At 39.7% G+C, this 17,081-nt stretch overlaps 1 protein-coding gene across 1 annotated transcript in view; it reads left to right on the plus strand.

The window, feature by feature from the left end:
• Positions 1 to 335: 335 nt before the first annotated feature.
• Positions 336 to 17,081, plus strand: part of RXFP1 (relaxin family peptide receptor 1) — a 91,600-nt gene continuing 74,854 nt past the window's right edge. Inside the window, exons 1-2 of the mRNA XM_058549819.1 lie at positions 336 to 438; positions 1,169 to 1,270. Coding sequence (XP_058405802.1) covers positions 336 to 438; positions 1,169 to 1,270 — 205 coding nt within the window. The remainder of the gene's footprint in view (positions 439 to 1,168; positions 1,271 to 17,081) is intronic.

Here is a 17,081-nt window from a genome sequence, read left to right on the forward strand (position 1 = left end):
GAAATCACTCAGCAGTCTACGATATACAGTCAGGGTAAGGAACAAGCTAAGGCATAGGTGTGTTGGTGATGATGTTGTTGTAACCCTTATAAAGCCATTATATGTGATCCAGTCCGAGAACAGGTTCACAGATAAAGGAGCTCATCTAGAACAAGGACATTCATCTTTATTCGTGCCACTCAAAAGATTTAATATAATGGAATCGTCTATTAGACGTGATCTACACAAGTCTTATTTAAGTTCCATGCCCTCTCCTCTTCTCTGTCACTCTTCAATCCCCAAGAGCCTGTGACTCTTTCATCCAGAAGATTTTTCTCTCTTTGATCCAAGGCAACATGGCCTCCTTATTTGCCTCTTGTGTCTCCCACCACTTGGCCCTCACTCCTGATGAACTCGACACAACACCCTCCCCTGCTGCATGGTCTTCCGGGGCACAAGGTTTGTTTTCTATTCTGACTAATTTTTTCAGGAGAATTCACCTCTCAGTTTTGTCCTTTTTTCCCCTCAGAAAACAAGGGGTGGGGGAGGGGTTCAGAGAAGAATGTTAAGAAGGCAATACCAGCATTCTCTCTCACGATATTTGAGAGTGGAGGGAAATGTTATAAACTATTAGGCACACACACATTTTAGTACTTTTGTCCCATCAATTATGTCAAAACCAGATATAGTATATAATATAGAAATATTCATATTTTTAGGCCACAAATTTCATGTTAAAAGATAAACTAAGGCATATGAAAAGGTTTAAGAGTTTGAGCAAAAATGGATTTGAATTGGGCACTGCCAAACCAGAAGTGGTTGGGGGTGGAGTGGGGGGAGACATATAGAGAAAGTGCAGAAGCAAAAAAAGGAAATTATTTGATTGGCTGTAGCTTAAAGCCTAGTTGGCTCTTTGTGATTAATTGACCTTAGCATTTAGATTTCGTAACCTTGAGGCATTTACCGCTTAGATTTTTGTTGGATTATGCAGCCCGCCGTGGCATTAGAGCCACCTCAGTCTAACCGCCACCATGCTTAATTTAACACTCAGACGTGCAAAAGTGAAATTTTATATTTCTGTGACTAACCTCAGCGCTCATGACTCCTACATAAAATGATAGGACACTTTAAATTTGCTAATTCAAAGTAGCTTGGTTTAAAAATCAGGCACTTTTTCTTTAAAATACAGTCTTAGTGACTTACGAATTCTTACCTGCTCCACCCTTTCCCTTTCTGCCCAATAGCGTCCAGGTTCATCGGCAGTTTCTGAAACATGAAAGCAGAGGCGCAGGTAGAGAGATGAACATCTACAGTAACTTTGTCAGCTTCACGTGAGGTTTAACTCATTCCGATGGGTGTTGGCATCAGCATCTACTGAAGCGTGCAAACACTCCCATGTTCTCCTGCTACCAGGGCCAGATAATCCGTATGTTTCTCACCCAAACAACGACGCCGCTTTACACTGTCTGCTCAGAGCCATCCTCTCCTGAGAGCAGAGGAAACCCTCAAACGTCCTGCCTCACCTGTCAGGAGCCCAGGGAGATTTGGAGCTGCCTCAGACCCTGCCTCTGGCACCTCCACATCAAGTAGGGCATATGGCTTCTGCTAGAGACGTGCCCTTTCCTACGGCTGCATATTAAGATTTGAGACAAGAATTACCTCTGCTTGGGCAACTTCCCAAACTCTCTTGGTGATTTCACCTCCTCCATACTCCTCAGGAGCTTTAGATTGCAAAGGAAGAGAATGCTTCTTTCTCATCATTCTCACCATTCCTCATTTAGCTCTCACCAAGTTCAGGAAAGCTGCTCTGAGGACTTCACACATGCTTATCCCTCTCTACAGGTTGTGGAAAGACTCAGTGCTCTGTGTCCTTCCATATTTGGTCTTGATATTCAAAGCCAAGATGGCAGAATTCAAAAAAATAAATAAAAAGAAAAACAATATTCTTTCTCTCAAGCATCTGGCTTTTGCAGTTGAAAGCCATGACTGAAGCTTTGGAACTCAGGCAAGAATCTGAATAGTCTATAAAGGTTCTTTTGTGCTCTACCTTCCCTGGGCAATAAAGTACAGTCAAATGGCCTAATTTTAGTGGTGGAAGGGTAAAAAAGGAATAACTAGGAGCAAGCATATTTAGATATGCTTTCCGCCCTCCGTATCAGACAGATTACACATCCGCGGATTCAACCAACTGCCGATTGTGTAATACTATTAATGTTTAGGATCCCCAGTTGGTTAAATCAGAGGATACAAAGGGCCGACGAAGGGACTTGAGCGTCCATGGATTTTGGTATACGCAGGGGTCCTGGAACCAACTGAGGAGGACTGTATCATAAAAGCATGGAGCATTTGGTAAGGAGAAATTATAAACACAAAACCACGGTAATCTGAAATAATAATTATAGTGAAATACCTTAGGAACGTAATAACTTGAGAATTTGCAGAACGTTTAATATCAAACATTGAGCTGTGTTCTCCAAGAGTAAGTGAACACAAATGAATAAACATTTACCCTCACTTTCAAGAAACTTCGAAAAGAAAACCAGAATTTTCAAAATTTAAAAAATGGTGGATAGTGTTATTCACTTTATCAAAGGAGTATCTTCATTTGGTAGTTTTTTTTAAGTCACACAAAAACGTACCCACCCTATTTGGATTCCAACTCAAATATCATGACTCAACATCCTGTATTCTTTCTGGTACCGTTTCCTCCCACTCTTCCATTCTGTTGCCCAAACTGGTCGCTCTTATTTCACTCACACCTACCTTTTGTGTAATTTTTATTTTTAATTTATTTTCTCTACCTTTTACTTTATGCTTTTGTTTCCTGTTATTCTTACCAACACTAACCACAATATTACAGATGAAAACACCAGAATATAAAAGTGTTATTCAAGTCATAAAAAAATCTGAAATCATTGTGTTTATCTGTCAAATTTCGTCCACAAATTCTTTCTAATGAAATGTCTAAAACAATAGACTTTGTCATAAATATAAGGAAGGAACAAAGAGTAGTCTGACATGATGTTCTCATCCTACCTAGAAGCTGCATATCAGAAACACTCTTCTCTAATTAGTCCCCAGGAACCTACTCTACTTTTAAATTTATTCTGGGGAAATAGTTGCAAACTTTTAATATATATTATAATGTGCTTTATTCTATGTACTTAGATACACAAGATGTGCTAGATCAAAGTAACAATATTCTGAGTGTTAACATGAATTAGTTATATTACTAAATTTGTAGTTAGAGTCAGTTACATTATTGAAGTTCTGGCACAATGATAAACACTTGAAAGTGTTGTCTGATTGAATCCTCACCTGAACCCTGAATGGTAATGTATTCTCACTCTCCAGAGGAAAGACTAAGTCTCAGAGACATTTAGGAATTTGCCAAGATCACAAGCTCATAAGTGCTTCATCCAGGACTTGAACTCACCATACAAACACCAAAATCATGATGTTTGTCTGACACCCAAGTCTGAGTTCTTTCCACTCACCATAGAAACACCAAAATCACGATGCATTATTATGTATATATCTCATTTTATAGGACAAGTATTCTTATTTCCATTTACAGATGAGCAAACTAACCAGGCAAGTTGAACTCAGTTCAGATCTACCACTATTGCTTCCCAGGGAAAGAAGAGAAGGCACTGCAGGAACAGGTAGCATGTGGGCAAGGCTACAGAGACAGGAAAGGGCATGGCAGGTTTAGGAAATGATGAGAAGTTCAGGGTGGTTTAAGAGTAGGACTGAAGGAAATGCTTAGAGATAGAGTTAGAGAAGATCATTGGAACTAGATCATGAAGTCTTTGTAAGCCACACTCAAGAATGTCCTTCAAACTATACAAAATAAGTCATCGGAATGGAGGTTTCACACAGAATAATATAAAGAGATTTATTCTTTAGGAAGTAACTCTGGCAACTTACCAAAAATGGAGTAGAATGTGAGAAACTGAAGGCAAGCCCTAAAGAAGGTATGGCCATTGCACTCGAGTCACAGGAGAGGTAGAGACTATGACCAAGTCAAGTCAGCTGCTGGTCTTGACACTATTTTCCCAGGACCTTAATACATTTCTAATATATTTCCCCCTGACTAGCACCTATAAAATACACAAAATATGTGTGGAATACACTACAAAGCTTCTCTTTAATACCCTAAATATGATAGGACTGGCTTTTTTGACTTTGCACTCCGCAAATATCCAACTATTATCGCTACTTCTCATTCCAAAAGAGTCTTTTGATCTACCCTGTGCCTGTATTTACCAGGCTTCCTATTTCTCTTGTGTTGTTTTCTAACTCATTCTTTTCTTTCACTGTGTGAAGCTTTTGGGTCCAATTTGCAAAAAGGCAAGAGATTAAACATAAAAGAAAACATTGTTAACAAAGGTGCATACAAAAATGGACAATAGGTGGGCAAAGTGTTTATAGACACGGTCATTTGAACCAAATGAAATCTAGGAGTACAATCTGTACTCCTCAATCAATAAGTAACTTGGCAACACAAGGTTGTTACCAAGAAAGTATCAAACTTAATAGATTTACTTAGCAACTGTAACCTCACAACAGCAGAAAACAGCATATATATAATTTAAAATATTGCGTTTGTAGGGCCAAGGCTTAATATCTGTAAGAGTATAATTTTACTCTCTCTGTTTTAATACATTTATGTTTTAATCAGTAACACTACCCATGATAAGTTTTATGCACAGTGTACATTCATTACTTTACTTCTTGGATTTTCCTTTATGAAGAGCCCAGTAAGAATAAGCTGAAATGATGCTGAAAGTTTAAGGTGCATCATTGAAAATACATCAGCACATTTTTAATCTCCCTAAAAATTGCAGAACTGTGGTCATGCTATCTAGAAAAATAGCTTTCCCAGAACATCTTTAAAATAAGAATACATTATATTATTTTTGCTGGTAATTATTAACTCAAGTATTGAACTAAAAGAGATACATGACTGAAAATGAGCTCTTTTTGCAAATATTGTATACATTATGTAAAAACCACTGCTAATGGCTTCTAATATGACTAGAAATGTTATAACTACTAGTCACAGAAAACCAAAAAATAGTTGCAATACATTTATGAAAAGACAAGTGATTCACCTTCAGCTGGACTAAGTCATATTCTTCCACGGGATAAATTGCTTTTTGGTGTAAATTAAATGCACATTTGGAAACTGTGTTAACTCTTTAAAAATAACACATTTCGAAAATCATATATATTCTGGAGTTGCAATATTGGTGTACTAAATAGGAGTTACACTGGTGGGCTGAAAGAATTCCATACATGTAGAATGCCCAAAGTTTTGTTTATTATTTCCCAAAAAAAAGTAAATTTCATGCCAATTTGTCAATTTATGGAAACCTAGCTAATCTAGGAAAATAGGTTTTTGTTCACTTGGTTAATACAGATGTATATTCTAGATTCTAAATCTAAAATCCAAGCTCTTTTTAGGATTTTTTACTGTCATTTGACGACAAACTAGAGCTATTGTAAATACAGTACTATTCCACCACTAGCTTTACTGAAGAGCTAGTTCTAATGTCAAAGAATTCTCTTTTTATCTCTTTTTTCCCTTAATTTTTTCTTCCTTTCATCCTTTCCTCCTCATGCCCCAAAAAACAACTAAATCTCCTTCGTCTAGTTGTCCTGTAGACAAATTTTGTGGTCCCTAGAGTTGCTATGAGTTTGATAAAGGGATTTTGTCCTTTGAGGAAACAAAGGCTTGGTGGCTGACTATGCTAGGATCAAGCCCAGTATGCCTTTGAGAGATATTTATAGAAATTTTGTGCCCTGACTAGCTGAAGTCAGAGTCTGGAGAGAAGGGCCCCATGCCATAGCCATTAAAGATATCTTCACAGCACCACCGCGTAAAAATACTATTCTAGATGTTCTAAATACGTGGACAATCATTCATTCTCACTTTCCTTCAACTAAGATTTTTTTTGAGTTCCTACAACATGCCTAGCACCAATACAGGCTACATCAATCAGAAATCAATGGTGGACAAAACAAGAAAGACCCCTGGCCTACAGGAATTTACATTCTGGTGGCGGTATTCAAATAAAAAAAGTAAATTAATAAATAAAATGTTTCAGATAGTAATAAGTGTGTGAAGAAGAAGAAAAAAAAAAGAACAGTGTAATAGGATAGCAACTAGCAAGGAATGTGGAAAGACTTTAGATAGAGTGATCCCAAACAGTCTCTCTAAGGGAGGGATACGTATGCTGAGACCTGAATGATGAGGAAGACAGCCATGACCCTGGGGAAGAACTGTCTAGGCATTCAGGTGGATGGAACAGCTAATTCAAAGACCCTAAAGTAAGACAAAACAGCCCATCCAGAGGACAGTCAATGTGGCTCCAATTAAGTGAGGCAGGAAAAGTGGAAAGAAACCACGCCAGTGAATAGGAGCAGATCATTCATGTAAGGTCAAATGGTGAGGGTAAAAGTTTGGATTTTATTCTAAGAGCAGTGGAGTGACAGTAAAAGATTTGAAAGAGGACATTTTCATGATCTAATTTATTTTTGAAAGATCTCTCTGGCTGCTGCATGGAGAACAGGTTGAAGAGACAAGCATGGAAGCAGGAAGTCCAAGTGAGAGACAATTGCAGCTAAGAAATGACAGTGGCTGACACTACAGGGAAAGAAGCAGAGATGAGGAGAAGTTGACGCGTTCAGGGTAGCTGTGGAGGAAAACGTCGCCAGCCCTTGCTGAAGGATTGCAGATGGGAGGTGAGGGGCAAAGAGAAAGGGAATCCTTTATCCCTAAAAGATGAGAGAATGCAAAAGGAATTTTAAGAGTCAGAGAGAAGCTAAAGGAATTTTCTTTTAAAGGAGAGAAGAATATGTAGAAAAACGGTCGTCTAATCTACGACTTCTCTGCTTAATAATTCAATTCTAGGGGCCGGCCCTGTGGCGTAGCAGGTAAGTGCACACTCCGCTGCTGCAGCTGGGGTTTCAGATCCCGGGCGTGCACCGACGCACCGCTTGTCAAGCCATGCTGTGGCGGCCTCCCATATAAAGTGGAGGAAGATGGGCACGGATGTTAGCCCAGGGCCAGTCTTCCTCAGCAAAAAGAGGAGGATCGGTGACGGATGTTAGCTCAGGGCTAATCTTCCTCAAAAAATAATAGTAATAATAATAATTCAATTCTAGAGGAATGGTGCTTCCTGTTACCTGCCACAGGTGAACATCCAACCCATTTATTGGTCTAGAGAGCTGGGTACAGATGGGCAGGTCAGCTGGCAGCCACTCAGAGTCGGCCCAGGTGGCAAGAGAAATAACCAACTATAACCATAGAAAAGGAATCCTTCCTCACTGCTTAACCTGGTGACCCGAATTAACAACCACCTCTCATCACAAGCTTCACGCTTAATTTGAGATGGCAACATGGTTAGAAATAGGAAGTCAGGCAGTTAACAACACGAACTAAGTGCCCACGAGTGGCTATGTTCATTAGAATTCAGTTATGAAAGGTTTAGGGAGGGAGGTACTCTACAAAAGATTAAGAAGAGCATTAAATAGTTCCTGATAGACATTCATGAGAAAAGAAAGACACAAGCAATATTTACTTGATAGCAAAGAGGGTCTTAGTATCAAAGTGGACCACATGCGACTCTTGGCATCTCAGCCAATATTCAGCCCATGGAGCTTACAATTTCATGGATTGATGATTGACTGGATGGTATAGATTCTGTTAAATATATTTTTAGCACAATTGTTAGTTACAATAGAAATAACCTGGAAATTAAGACCAATGGATTTAGAAAGAAGGGAAATTCCCATATTGTATGGGTGACTTCTGTGAAAGGCAGTGAGGGACTCACATCTATTAGCTTCATCTAATCATACCAAAAAACATGGGAGGGAAATTTACCAATCCTTGCGTTGTAGAAGAGGAAACTAAGAAGTTTTGAAACCTGCACAGAGTCCACAATGACACAACTGGGAACTTCTAAGAATACCCCTCCCCACCTGGCAGCAGCTACACATACCCTGTACTCTGAACATGTAGCGCAGGTGTGTAGAGCACATCTTGAGGACTGCTGTTGTCTGAGGTTGTGGTAATTCCAAGAAAACGCAAAAGCAGAAAAACGCAGTATTTAGATTTAAATAAGCCTCTTTGATTTTGCTGAATAAAAAGTAGTTGCATGGAAAAGCGTTAAACTGAAGCCCATGGTAGATGTTATTAACAAAATAATAGCCACTTCAGGAATTCTAAAAAGGAAGCAGTGGCCCCTTCACCTGTAGCCTGCAGACGTGCAGTCAGCCAACAGTCACTGCCCTGAGCTGCCCCTTCATGACATTCAGACTCCTGCTTACCTTATTTCCCCCCAATAGGTAACATCCTCACTGTGCATCATGAAACATCTATACCACCTCCAATCAAACCTTGTCCAACTCTCATAGCCTGTAAATGGCTTTGAAATTGTCCTTTGGGTTAAAAATGGGGGAAAAAATCATAGACCTAAGTCATAAACACCCAGATGACATGGAATGACATATCTTATAAATAATATTTCTGGCATTTAAATTTCTTTGTGTCTCACATCCATAATTCTCAGAAAGCTTAAAGCACACATACATTGCACACACACACACACACACATACATGGTGTCCACGAATTTCATACTTATCTCAAAAATTGTGTGGGTATATGCCCAAATGCCAGGGAGAGAGGAGTTAAATATTCTTCAAATAATAAAAATTTTAAAAATTGGAACCTTGACAAACTGTTTCAGCTACAAGAAGTTAAAAGGATTAAAACATTTTCTAAACTTATTTTTTTAAAAGACACTGTATTTTGAAAACTTTCAAATCTACAAAAATATTACAAAAGTAGTACAATGAGCACGCATATAGCTTTCACCTGGATTCACTCATTGTTAACATATTCCCATATTTGCTTTCTAGCTCTCACTGAACATACATACATACATATTTTTTCTTGCTGAATGATTTGAGAGTAAGTTCAGACATCATTACCTTTCACTCTTAAATTCTTCAGCCTGTATGTCCTAAGAATTACATTCTCTTAGCCCCATAAGATTACTAAGTTTAGGAAATTTAGTGTTGATAAAATAAAGACTATCTAATATAAAATCCATATTCATAGTTCATCAATTGTCCTAATTATGTCCTTTATAGAAAAAAAAATTATTTTTTTTCAATCCAGGCTCCAATCCAGGATCACACCTTGCATTCAGCAGCTACAGCTCTGTAGGTTCCTTTTTTTTTTTAAAGATTTTATTTATTTATTTTTTTCCCTCAAAGCCCCAGTAGATAGTTGTATGTCATAGCTGCACATCCTTCTAGTTGCTGTATGTGGGACGCGGCCTGAGCATGGCAGGAGAAGCGGCGCCTGGGCGCCCGGGATCCGAACCCGGGCGCCAGCAGCGGAGCGCTAGCACTTAACCGCCAAGCCACGGGGCCGGCCCTCTGTAGGTTCCTTTAATCTGAAGACAATACCATGAGTTTTGAAGAATGTGGGCTAGCTGTTCTGTAGAATATTCCTCAATTTGGGTTTGTGTGATCCAAGAGCACTTTTTTATGTATACTTAAAAGTACACCTTTTTGGGGCTGGCCCCATGGCTTAGCGGTTAAGTGCGCGCGCTCCGATGCTGGCAGCCCAGGTTCGGATCCCGGGCACCCGCCAACGCACCGCTTCTCTGGCCATGCTGAGGTGGTGTCCCACATACAGCAACTAGAAGGATGAGCAGCTATGACATACAAATATCTACTGGGGCTTTGGGGGAAAAAAATAAATAAATAAAATTAAAAAAAAAAAAAGTACAACTTTTGCAAACACAAGACTTACAAAAGTTGCCACAGAAATATACCAGAGGGAAAGCTACATGCTGTGTTTGGGGGCTAATCTCCTGTTAAGGTGTCTCCTCACATTTGCATCAGTTTTTCTTTAAAATTCTGATTCACGGGACGTCCTGTTTTCACATCCCTCTTGTTCTTCTAATTGTTCTCAGCCATTCTTCAAATAAAAACATCACATTTATCTGTCCTAACTTTCAAACTCATTTTTAAAGCCTTAACCCTAAACCCACACCTTGCTTACACCTTTTGACAACTATTTTCAAGATTCCTTTACCTAGATACACTCATAGTTATGATGCTCCCCTCCAGGGTAGGGTGTCTGTTGCTATTTTCATCACTCCTCTCTGTATCGATTAGAAATGCATCCTAGATGCAACAAAGAGAAAGACCAAGCAACAGTGGTTTAAACAAATAACAATTTCTTTTTCTCACGTAAACACAGTACACAAGTAAGTGCTTGCTGGCATCAGATCAGCTGTTCAGCCGTGCCATTAGGGTCCTCAGCTCTTTCTAGCTCTCTACTCCTTTGTGCATTGGTTATTATGATACATCTTACCTCCTAATGCATGTTTGAAGCAGGAAGAAAGGGAAGGATGGCATGAAGCTCCATCTTTCCCCTTTTACCAGGAAAGCAATAACTTTTTCAGAAATTCCCCAAGAAGATGTCTACTTCTTAGATTTCATTAATCAGAATTTGGTTACATAGCCACGCCTAACTGCCAAGGCAGCAGGGAGAGCGGGAAACAGGAGTACCATTATTGTTGAGACCAATCACCTCATCCTCCACTACTGAGCGCATTGTCACCACAAACAAAATAAGGATTCCGTTATTAGCGGGAAAAGGGGGAAATGGATAATGGGTAGGCAACTAAGAGTTTCTCTAATTCCTTCTAATCACTATTTAAATTTATTCATTCCCTACTTCTTCTCAATCCCATTCTGTCTTTCTTCGGTATTTTTCTCCATTTCTCTTCTCTCCCTAGTACTTCCCCTTGAAAAATAAACTTGCAAACATTTTTGTTGGTACTTCATCTTCCACCAAGAATCAAATAATATTACAACAGCTGATACTGTCTCTTCCTTTGACATGTGAGGAAACCTGAAATCCAGCAAGATGAAATGACTTGCCCAAATTAGCCCACCATTTTAGAGGCACACCCAGGAATAAAATGTAACTGCACTGAATATTAGTGTTGTGGTAGCTGCCACTCAGAATACATGGTGCATATTTTTCCACGCTGCTCTGTTTGGTCTTTCTTGCCCATACCTTGGGCATTTATATATAAAGTTCTCCATGGGGCTTCATCAAATCAATTGTTTGTTTCTGAAAACTTCTCTAAAGAGGAAAAAATAGTGAGAGAATTATATTTTCCTCTATTTTATTTTTTTATTTACTCTGTAAATGTGAAGGAAGGAGAAGCTAGGATAATCAACCATTGTCTTCATTAGAAATTATTGCTCCATAGAAACCATGAGTCTGAATTTGTAAAGTTGCCATCTCCAATACATCTGCCAACAAACAATAGGAAAATGTCTACTTAGATGCATCGTGTTTGTCTCTGACCCCATGGGGAAATATCTTGGAACACCCAGGGCAACACAAACCTAAGATACTCTGATGAAGCAGCATCTTTTCCTTGCACTGAAAGATCTCAAAAGAGGGATAGATCACCCAGAACAGAAGTGGTCAGAGGGGAAGTCAGTTCAAAGGCATAATTGACCTTGATCATTAAGGGTAACACTTAGGTGAAAAAGAAGATTTGCATACACTGCCATAAGCCAAAAAAGGTAATGCAGAAGTATGAAGGATTTTTTGGGGCTCATGAGCAGGTCGATATGGGGAGACTGGTAGAGGCACAGTGGTTAAGAACATGTGTTCTCAAAACCGGCAGACCTGGGCCTGAATCTTAGTTCCGCCACTTGCTAGTTCTGGGATCCACAAGCAGTTTACTCCTCTAAGCCATACCTTCTAAACTGTAAAATCATGATAGTGTTAATAATTATTTAATGGAGTTGTTATGAGGATGAAATGAAATAAGGCATGTAAAGTGCTTGGCCTAGTGCCTAACATATAGTAAATGCTCAAAAACATGAAAGAAAAAACTAATGATCGGAGTGAAAGGTTAATGTAATGTACTTTTAGGTTTAAAAAGTAAGTTGAGGTCAGTTGGGGAAGGCTTTGACTATAAGGCTAAAGTATGATCAAAAGGAAGTCATCAAAAGTGTATTACCCAGACGTGAGATAATACAGATTGGATCACAGTTGAGACAGTAAGAATGGAAATGAGGTGCTAGGTGGAAGAGTTATTAAAAAGAAATACAACTGCGCTTGATTTAGGATCTTTATTTCTTGGCTGTGTCACCGAGCCCTAAAGGACCAGTGACCCGCAAGTGGGTGCTTTTGCCTGGGGCTGCCTGTGCCAATAGAATGAGACCAGGTCTGGAATAGCGGAGCAGAAACTTTATTCTTTGATCAATGAATAGAGGAGGCAGAGCTCGTGCTCTAAAATACCTTCTCCCTGGAGGGAAGGTGAGCAGGGTTCTTATGGGATGTGAAGGGGTCTCCGGGTCATCGCTGAGGTGACAGCATTTGGGGCATGCGCAGATCTTCCCTTCTTGCACACGGCACCTTTTGCACACGTTTCCTTTTGCGCATGGCACCCCGTCACCATCTTGGACCTTTCCAATTTGAACTGGTTCTGCTGCTTGGCCATCTGGCATTTTTCTGCCTGATTCCTATAAGCAAGCACAACTTAAAAACAAAGCATTAGACACAGAATACAATTTAGGGACTTCTCTGGATGACAGCTACACTACTAGCATAATCAGTAAAACTGACTGCTATCACACTAGTGAGTAGGAATAAAATGGGGTGGTTGGATAGTCAAGAAGAGAGTTTTGTCATAGTTTGAGACATATGCTAGAAATTATATAGATACAAAATTTAGAAATTTCGACTACTCTATGTGTTGGGAAATATGTGCATTTATTCAATAAGTGCTTAGGGAATACTTACGGTGGCAGAATACTAAGACCTAAGCAATGTTTATAATAACATCTCACCCAACTGAAGATCACTTATTCTAGAACCTCAATAGCTTTGACTCTTGAAAATCCAGACATTAAAAAAGAAAAAATTCTTGTCCTTTTTCAGGCCCTCATTCATAGCTTATTTCCTCACTCTTTACACAGAAGTCTACCATGTTTGAGTATCTGCATTTTTAGCTAGAGCAAATCCAAGTAATAAATTATAAATGGTAATTAGAGTGCTGAGACTACAGAGGCAGACAAATTAATGATAGTGAAAGTAACAGTTGGTGAAGAATTGTGAAATAAAACTATAAAAAGTTGACAGAACTCCAAAAGCACAGGAGTCTGGGGTCAAATTTATAGGACACAAGTCGCCTCAAAAGGCCCTAAAGACATTACTGTCTGTTCAACATGATAACCCAAATTCACAAAGGAAGATTAATAGTATTGTATTCAATAGATTTCCAAAACTTTAGAAGTAAAGCCAAATATAAAAATTGAATCAGAGACATCAGTATAGAAAAATTTTTAACAAGTTTTGCTAAAAAGAGGAGACAAGAAATGGAGATGTAACTAGCATGGGAAATGAGATTTTTTCTTTTGTTTTGTCTTGTTTTTAAGAAGGGAGACATAACAGCGGAGCACGGGCGGATGGTCCGTGGGGAGATGCGGTGGGGGGGGTTGTGGGGCTCCTCTGATGGCCTCAGTGTAATCACCGAAGTAGAAAGATGGAAGAGGAAGTGCTGGAGGTTTGAGGAGAGAAGAAATAAAATAATCCTCTAGGAGACTGGGAGAGAAAATGGGAGAGGGAACAACTGCTGAGCGGCATTAAGGGGCCCCCAACATTTGGGTCCTGATTTGAAATGAATCATGTGCTTTTCTCCTGCCAAGTTTAGCCACACAAGTGCAGGTCTGGGAGGAACAGAGTTGGATGTCACTGAGGTTGTGGCTTTGCCACCAAAGCAAGTCTAAAAAGGGTAAGTTTTAAATGCTGCAAATCAGCAAAACCAGATTCATATATCTCAACTACTTCGTTTAGAGTCCGCTTATTCACTCCATAAAGATTTACCAAGTGCTTCCCAAGGATAGGCCATCACTGAGCATGCAGAATAAACCAAGCAGCTCTTTACCCAGCGATGCCAGATGAGCTAATCCTGCACATTTAGTTTCAAGTATCTTCCTCCAGAAAGGATTTGCGTGGTAGCATCTTAGTAGCCTTTGAATGGATAAAGGTTGAAATTCATCTCAGTGATCTGTAATTCTGGAAAGAACCCATTTGAAATATATTTTGAACTCCACAATGCTTGATTTAAATCTATTTTTAAAAACACACACTCACAATAGAATATGACACTTTTTAAATGTGGCTCCAACTATTCATACTGAAAGATACACGATTTAGACACAAATAAAACAGAGATAGTAAAATTCCTTTTAGGAACCTAGGAGCAAAATCACAAACCTTCCTTTATTTCTCTACAATTAAAATTAAGTTGCATGCCCACTTCTGCATATAGCAGAAAACAATCTACTTCCAGGTAATCCAATCGCTTCTGTTTTCTTCCTCCTTTGTCTCCCTTCGATATCTTTTGGGTTAATAATTTGCCGATTCAAGGCTTTCCACCTCCTATGTCTCCATCTCTTCTCTCTAGGAGTGCTCTAAGTTTGGCCATGCTTTTTGTGTCATCTAGGCTCTGGTGGGAAGGGCATCTGCTTTTGATTCTTTGTGTCCACTGCTGGGTCATCACACAGGACACCACAGCACCCGTCCCTGGTTCCTGGTCCTCTGTCCCTGTCACGTCTGTATGGAGGCATCTGCTCCCCCACGTTCTTCTGCTGCCTGCTTCATTTAGGTCAGTCTGCACCTTCCTCTTCCCACTCATGAGTCCTCTCTCGGACTGCTAGCTCATTCTTGGCTACTTCTGTCCCCTCTGGGGAGCACAGTAAACTTCTAGACACTCTTCCATTCTAGTCCAACATTTCATAAAATAACAGAGTATTAAAAGGGGCCCTCTGTCCTTAAACATACCCCCTCTCCTTTTCTATTCTACTGTGGCTACACCACGTTTTGGAGGGTGGAGAAGATCCTTTGAGGTTTGTGATCAGTTTTCACTCACCCAGGGCTGTTTCCTGCTACTTTTTCATCCTCCCTTCAGATTATCTGTTTGGTCTCAGCCCAGGGCAATGGAGGCTCTCTCTAATCTGTTTGCTCCTGCCTTCTGGTGAATTCTTATTTCTTTGGGGGGCAGAAAAACTTCCTCATCATATGCTGGAACAGTCAAGTTTCTACCAAAGAAACAGAACCAGTGGTAAATATATATGAAATAAATCACCATATATATACACACATAGATAAAAAGTGAATTTTAGGTTTCTATTTTTTACATATTTATTTACATGTATGTATGTGTATATGCATATATGTGTATAGACAAATAAATGTAGATATAGATATAGAGTGATTTATTTCAAGGAATTGGCTTGCTCAACTGTGAGGTCTGACTGGGCAAGTCTGAAATCCAAAGAAACTCTTGGGAAGGGCTGACACTGTGGTCCACAGGTAGAATTTCTTCTTCCTCAGAGAAACTTCAATTTTTACTCTTAAGGCTTTCAACTGATTGGATGAAGCCCGCTCACATTGTTGAGGGTAATCTCCTTTACTTAAAGCGAACTGATTGTAGATGCTAACAACATTTACAAAATGCCTTCACAGTAACACTTAGATTTGGGTTAGATTGAATAAATGGGTACTATAGCCTAGCCAAATTGACACATAAAGTTATCCATCACATATGCATTCTTTTGACTCTGTGGTTTATGTATAAACTCCATGTTCTAAGTCCTCCAGATAAGTCAACTTTTCAAGCTTGAAGAAAAAGAAACCATTTCTCTCCCGAAAAGCTTGGCTCTTGCAATGGAAATCTAGACTTTCAATAATGCTTCAGCTGAAAGTTTATAAATTAATTCAGGTAGTAATATAGTTCTTGGTTCTCAGCTATAATTGCCCTCCCCATGAAATAATGAATATCGCTGAATAAATGAGTGAAGGGCTCTGGCAACAAAAAAAATTAGGGAAAGAAAAAACCTCAATCATTGTCATCAAATGTTATCCCACTAACTTATAAGACTCCCACAAATGAGCTAAGAATTTTTGTGTGTGTGTGAGGAATATTAGCCCTGAGCTAACATCCGTTGCCAATCCTTCTCTTTTTGCTGAGGAATATTGACCCTAGGCTAACATCCGTGCCCATTTTCCTCCATTTTTTTATATGGAACACCACCACAGCATGGCTTGACAAGCAGCGCGTCAGTGCACAACCGGGATCCAAACCCCAGGCTGCCCCAGTGGAGTGAGCACACTTTACTACTACATCACTGGACTGTCCTCTAAGATTTTTTAAAAATCAGATCAAATTTAATGGAAAGATATGAACTTACTAAAAATTTAACATATTCTTCCTAGTTTTTCTAGGTTCTTTTGGCTTGGTTTTCATGAGAAGTTATTTGTAACAGTCATATGCTTGTTTTCTCCTAGACTGATGATATAGGGAGAGTATGAATGGAAAATGGGATGGCCCTGGTGATCTAGTGGTTAAGATTCACTGCTCTCACCACGGGGCCCAGGTTCGTTTCCTGGTCAGGGAACCACACCACTCGTCTGTTGCTTGTTATACTGCAGTAGCTGTGATGCTGAAAGCTGTGCCACCAGTATTTCAAATACAGGCAGGGTCAAGCAGGGTCACTCATGGTGGACAGGTTTCAATCAAGCTTCCAGACTAAGACAGACTAGGAAGAAGGACCTGGCCACCACTTTCAAAAAAAATTGGCCATGAAAACCCAAGGAGGGGCCAGCCCAGTGGTGTATTGGTTAAGTTTGCAGGCTTCACTTCAGAGGCCCTGGGTTTGCTGGTTTGGATCCCAGGCGCGGACCTACATACCTCTCATCAAGCCATGCTGTGGCAGCATCCCACACACAAAATAGAGGAAGATTGGGACAGATGTTAGCTCAGTGACAATCTTCCTCAAGCAAAAAGGGGAAGATTGGCAACAGATGTTAGCTCAGGGCCAATCTTCCTTACCAAAAGAAAAAAAAAAAAAACCACAACCCTGGGAATAGCAGGGGAGCATTGTCTGATACTGGAAGGTGAGAGCAAACTGAGCAGGGTTTTGCTCTGCTGTACACAGGGTCTGCTACAACAAATGGAATGGCCTATTGAGACTAGAT

The sequence above is a fragment of the Diceros bicornis genome, chromosome 11 (assembly GCF_020826845.1).
Source record: "Diceros bicornis minor isolate mBicDic1 chromosome 11, mDicBic1.mat.cur, whole genome shotgun sequence".
NCBI classification, from domain to species: Eukaryota; Metazoa; Chordata; class Mammalia; order Perissodactyla; family Rhinocerotidae; genus Diceros; species Diceros bicornis.